Raw genomic sequence first — 6,518 nt, 5'->3', positions numbered from 1 at the left:
TAATATATAAAAATCTAGTTTTGCATACAAACAAATGACGTAAAATTTGAAACGAACTCAAAGGCGTATCTCGCGATCAAAACATTTAAAATTAGTTTAACATACTAAATATTTCTATCTCATTTTTAATTACGCCTCTTTGCAGCGTCAACAAACAACGTAAGCCACAATAACACCGCTGTGGATTACGGGAATTATGATTATCCGCCACCAGCCAAACGTGGTCGTGGCTATGCACCAATGGGCGAATTCGATTTGAGTCTCATACGTGAATTTCGTGCTCGTCCTGGCTTCTACGACCGCAATTCAGCAAGTTTCAAGGACAAATTGCATGTAGCACATCAATGGCAGGAGATTTCAAACAAATTGGGTTTCGATGGTAAGTATTCTTTCTGTACTATCGTCCCACTAGGGCTGTATGCAAATGTGGTATAGTAGTGTGGAGGTAGGCACAATAAATGCACCAACTTTTTACATGCATTTGGGTGTATGTATGTATGCTTACTAGGGTGGTAAAAAAAAAGTAAAATCGGAATTTTAGTGCTCTCACACCCTCTAGGATACACTATACACTTAGGTCTCAGAAAGAAGCATAAAAGAAATTGTCATAAAACATAAAAAAGTTCTTTACTTTCATACAAAAACGGGGGATGAGTTCAAGCATTTTCGAAAATGCATAAATACAAAAAAATCCCAAAATATTAATAGAAAAATACCCAAAAATAACAATAATTACCTTTCAAAAAGCAAAGAGTTAGTGGGGCCGAGTCCACAGTGCTTAGACGTTAAGCCATTGTTAACTTAACCACCAACAAAAATTTAACTATGATTTTTTTTTTGTCAGAACTATGGAAATTCATATCGCATGAAAATATTCAATTAAAATTTTCTGTACAAATTTGAAATGCATTTTTTGAGGGGTCGTATAAAAAAAGTTATTTATAGAAAAAGGTTAAATAAACAGTTGGGTATTGCCATTGGAAGAACAAAGTTGTCCGATCGAAAAATATTGATTTTTAAGAGTTGTATACCATTTCTACGAAAACTTGTTTTTTTCATATAAAATACATGGAAAACCTTAAGCGCTTTAAGCGACCTGTAAATACTCTTTTTTTCAAAATAAAAAAAAACGGGGGTTAAGTTTTTTTCTATAGATATAAAACAATCCTAAGTGGTGATTGCATTAAAATTCCGACTTTACTTTTTGGACTACCCTAATGCATACACATCCCTACAAGAACAGCGATAGTCATTTGATTGATCAATTTTTCAAAATGTCCATATTTGCCATTTTTCGGCACTTGAAACATTGTGTAAAACGATTTGAAATCAGCATCGAAAAATCTATAATATTAGGTCGGTTCCGCTTTCGAGATAAAACTCGTTCAAATTTTGTTGAACCAAGACTGCATACCTTATTGTTTGCTGTCTTTCCTGTAAAAGTCACACAAAAGGATTCTAAGTGGCGCAGATGTCGAGATATTTGAAAAAAACTTGTATTTATGGTCCGATATGGTTCATATTTGGAATGGATGTCCATATATTATTTACATGAAAGGGAATAACTCCACAAAAAATTTAGCGTTAGGTGGTGCGGAGGTAGATTTTTTCTTTTTTTTTAATTACTTGTACAAGTATTTTTTTTTTTAATTGTATAAGTTAAATATTTTTGTAAAAAGTGAATTGAAAAGGTGTCAAGTCCAATTTTTTCATAATTAAGTTTTTGATGCAGAATGACAGATAATGCGAAACTACATCGATTGAAAAAAGTGGACTTGGCACCTTTCCATGTTTAGGCCACGATATGTATGTATGTACGTATGTACATGGGTATATTAAAAATAATTGTATGAATGATTAATTTACATTGATAATATGCATTTTAAATTTTCAGCTTAAAGACCACGTAAACCACCACTTTTTAATTTGGTAGAATTTTGTGAATTATGAAGCAAATGAAAGCAAGCAAAAACTATGTATATAAATAAAAGTTTCAAACTTTATACAAAGTTTAGAAAAATGCATTGAATTTTCATCAAATTTTCAAGCTTTTTAATAAATTTTTTTTTGGAAATTTTCGGGTATGCAGTTTAGTAGCCCATTTAATTTGAGTATATAATATGCACACCTACGCGGGGCCACGGGTGTATTTAAAGTAGGTTAAAAATTAAAAAAATAAGGCATCATCATTAAAATTTTTCCTTTGTTTTTGTAGTGGTTTTTCTTCAATTCAGAAAATTTTTTAGGATGGTTTTAATTCCTTAAAGGGGGCAGGGGTCATCTCAAAAACAAAACAAAAATTATTATGGGTAAGTGTGGTGTGAAAAAGTCCATCACTTGAGCTATGAATGGAGTTTCTAATAGGTTTTATATTTTTTATTGATATTTTTTAATCAACCACGACAACAGTTTCAGTTCTTAAGTAAATACATATGTTTTGTTCAAAAATACATGTACATCATATACATATGTATGTATATTTAAAAACTATACGTCCGTTATTTTCATAAATTCAGTAAAGGTCTGTATTTCAATTCAGTGGAACTTTGTGTGCTGCTAAAAATCTGCTTAAACAAAATATCGTATTGCTCTAGCGGCAACCTAAATTAGTTTAATTGAAAATTCAATTACACTAATTATGATTTAATAAAAAGTTAAAATGAAGCAAATGAGAGAGAGAAAGCGACAAAGATAGAGAGAGAGAGAGAGAAAAATGCACATAGAAAAAACGCGAAACCTGGACTACGAAAATATTGAGGTGGGCCATAAATTGTAGATAGTGGTTTCGCTGAGTTGTTTATTTTGATTTTTATATGCATAACAGCAATAACAACCACACAAAGCGCTGCGCTACGAGAGAGCAGAAAACCAATAGCGACAAAACCAAACAAAAAATAAATAAATGAGAAGCAATGAAAAAATCTGAAAAACAAATATTTGTAAACAAAGTTTGCCGTGTTTGGTTGTTGTTGTTGGTTGTTGGTGCTGGAAGATGGATTATTGCTAGTAGCGCATTGTATTATATATGTACATACATATACATATGTACATATGTATTGATGTTTATTTGTGTAGTATGTATTTAGATAACTACGTAGGCTTTTTGAGTGACATTCAGTGGACATAGGCTTGTGGGTGGATTGGTCTGGTCGATTGGTCAGTAAAAAAAAGGTATTTTGTTTACAATCAGCTGATAGCGACGCACAAAACGATATTAAGTTGTTGCGCGCCGCCTTCACGCAACCAATTGTTGCATATGCCAACTATTGCACACAGTCCACTTGTGCTCCAACTACATATACATACATATATCCATACAAATTCAATTCGAATTTCTTTAATGTAGCAAATACATATATATTTATTTCCATTTCTAGTTTCCTTGCTGAAGGATCGCATGCTACAGCTGCGCAATCGTTATAATCTCGAGAAGCGTCGCCTCGAGCAGTTGCGCGATGAGAATCCCGGTCAGTCGGTTGACTCACCATGGCCGCTATTTCATCATTTACATTTCCTCTCCGAACACATACGGCCACGTCGCTCTTACAAGAGCATGCAACCGCGTACATCGCTCGCTGATTCGGCTGATGATGACGAGGACTACACAGAGCGTCCGCGACCGAAACGGCACCAGCAGCGTCAGCTTAAGCCGCATTTGGCAACTAGATCAGCAACTGCTGGTGGTGGCAGGCGTGACTCCTACAGTGATGGTGGCGGCGACGGCGGCGACGGCGGCGGTGCTGTTGGTGGTGGCGGCGGCGCCCACAATAGCAGCGCCGAAACTTACGCTAATGGTATGCTCACCGTCAAAATGGAGGAACCAGATGGAGAAGACCCAGATGTCGCCGATGCTGAATCGTAATACATATTTAATTTACCCCATTTCTTGAAATGCATTCATGTTTTTTTTTTTTGAATAAACTGTATTTTTCATATTCTAGTGGCAGCCAAAGTGGCACTGAGGACAACAGCAGGGGCCATCCCTTGAAGCTAAGTGCCGCTTCCACATTGCTTAGCATGCAACAACGTCAGCCACATTCCATGTCGCCATATAACAAGTCCAGCACCTCGTCATCGATGGCTTTGAATAAACGTTCATCAAAATATTCGACTTTGCCAGCTGCTCCACCGGCATCAATCAAAATACGCCGCTTGGATACGATGCAAGAGCGTACGCCGGGCGTTGCACACACGCAACAGCGCGCCAGCAACAACGACATTCCTTCGCATAGCAATTTCAACAATAGTCACACAAACAATAACAACAAACGTCAGCGGCAACAAGAGTACACATCATTGATGTCGCGTCAAGTGCAAGTGAATCGTCGTTGTTTGAACAATTCAGAGCAAAAGTATGCCGCTTTTGGCGAATTTGTATCCGCCTCCTTGTTGGAGTTGCCAGCAACACGTGCCCTGCAGTTGGTCGAAAAGTTCACGTCAGAGGTGGTGCGCGTGCTTTTGGACAGCACAGAGAAATCGCCGCAAGTAGGCGCTGAACAAAGTATGGCCCAGCAACAGCAGCAGCAGCAGCAGCCGCCACCACCGCTACAGCTATTGCAACCATTGCTGTCACAAGCGCAACCGCAGCAGGTGCCAACACAATTTCAGCAAATGAATGGGAGCATTAGCGAAGCACTAAATGGCGTTTAAATATTGTATGCTTGTTTTTTTTTTATTGAACAAGAACAAAAGATAACATTTAATTTTAATTATTTTTTAATGAATTGACTGTCAGTGTTTTCCTACTCGTAATTTTTAGTTATCTCTTACAAATAGTAATTACATTTATGTCTATGTATTTAAGCGTCTTATTTGAACTACGCTTGTGTCATATGTTGAATAAAGTTTTCCGCATGTGCTTTTAATACAGTGTATCGATTTCAGAAGCTACATACGTATCTTTGTTAAAATATAGAAAAGTCCTAACTGACAATTTTCATTTTTTTACGGAAAAAGCAAAAACTAACTGATAATACATTGCTAGAAATTCACACAGAACGCGATACTTTAATAATTCGCGCAACACTGCGGTTGTGATTGCAACTCGAACAAGCCCTCTCAAATACAAACATTTTCAAAAGAGTGCGCGTACCGAAAATTTGCGAAAACTCAAGTTTTAGGTGCAGCTGCATTAAAATATAAAAGGAATAAAAAATGAAACCTTTTTACCTGGAGTAATCTGCTCGGCGAAGCAAAAAATTTGTTTTTACTTACTTCCCAAACATTTGGAGTTCTATTAAATTCACATTTTAAACTTAAAAATCATTGAAAACGATTTCGTTATTTCCATAACTTGCAATCAGATGATCAGCTGGTTTTTCTTGGTGGTAAAAATTTGTTCCTGCTAGAATTTGCAATTCCTCTCCAAGTCAACTGTCACTTGATAATTTGCAATAATTGTCAATCATTATCAGTTTGTCGAGCAGACTTAATGATGTCTGATGACAGTATTTATTAGCGTTTCGTAGAAAAGAAATTGGAAATTTAAACTCTCAAAAAATACAAACTACCAAGGCATATTGAACAGCTACTACCTGTAAATCAGCGGATTTGATTTTTTCAAATTATTTAGTCCCTAAAATGTCAAACATTTCATTTATATGTGCTGCATGCTCCCCAGAATAGGACCTTCTTCAAAGAGAAGACTATCTATGTTTTCATCGAGTCTTTTTACGAAGAACCACAGTCGGGACACGTAGAGGAGCATATACGAGTATAACGAGATAAGATGTAAGCGACATTTTTATTTTATTATTTTTTTTACGCAGAAATTCATATGGTTGCTCTAGGAAGATTTCTACCATGGTACAGTTTCATAAGTAAAAACACTATCAGCTGATTGCCAAAAAATGCCTACAGCTGAGATCACCTGTTTTTTTTGGCATTTGCTCTTATCTTTTACAATTTCTTTAATTTCTATTACAATTTCTTGAATTTCTATTACAATTTATTCAAAATACACTAACACACTGAACCTAAAACGCTAACCAAAAACACACCTACAGCCTGCCAGAAAAAACGGTAAGAAGAAGAGTTACTTTACTTATGGAACTGTATGATGATTTCTACATCACAAAGAAAATTAAAAAAAAAAAATCACATATTGGCGGTTAGAACTCGATATGCACATATGTAGATATATGCCCAGTATATAATTTCAGGATCCAAAGGGCCTTCCTGAGAGTCCCAATAGATTGCTTTCTTTTCTGTATGGAGTCACGCAAATTGAAGGTCCTTTGATTTCGCGACCCATAGAAGGGCTTCCAGAAGAGCTTCTGTAGAAAAAAACTTCCGAAGGCCTTGTGCAAGTGTTCTTCAAGCATTTGAGCAGCATTTGAATTCATAACAATTATAGTTCTTTAAGTTATTTACTTCATTCATATCCAATGTCGTTTATTGCAAAAAGCTCTTTTAGAAGGCATGCTGGAAACCACTTATTTTAACCCTTCTTGGGTAGGCCTTTTGGAATGGTTTTAATTGAGAATGAATTTAATTGAACATGAATAGTCATCGCCCAG

General features: G+C 35.9%; 1 protein-coding gene across 3 annotated transcripts in view; it reads left to right on the top strand.

The window, feature by feature from the left end:
- jigr1 (jing interacting gene regulatory 1) overlaps positions 1–4,865 on the top strand; it is a 45,147-nt gene extending 40,282 nt beyond the window's left edge. For all 3 annotated transcript variants that reach the window (XM_017624776.1, XM_017624785.1, XM_017624793.1), the window contains 3 exons: positions 146–379; positions 3,378–3,858; positions 3,942–4,865. In XM_017624776.1, coding sequence (XP_017480265.1) covers positions 146–379; positions 3,378–3,858; positions 3,942–4,650 — 1,424 coding nt within the window. In that variant the 3' untranslated portion in view covers positions 4,651–4,865. The remainder of the gene's footprint in view (positions 1–145; positions 380–3,377; positions 3,859–3,941) is intronic.
- The last annotated feature ends 1,653 nt before the right edge of the window (positions 4,866–6,518 follow it).

Source organism: Rhagoletis zephyria, unplaced genomic scaffold, assembly GCF_001687245.7.
Source record: "Rhagoletis zephyria isolate East Lansing unplaced genomic scaffold, Rhagoletis_zephyria_1.1 Rzeph_scaffold_00059, whole genome shotgun sequence".
In the NCBI taxonomy this organism is placed as follows: Eukaryota; Metazoa; Arthropoda; class Insecta; order Diptera; family Tephritidae; genus Rhagoletis; species Rhagoletis zephyria.
This window is presented reverse-complemented; position numbering and strand designations above follow the sequence as displayed.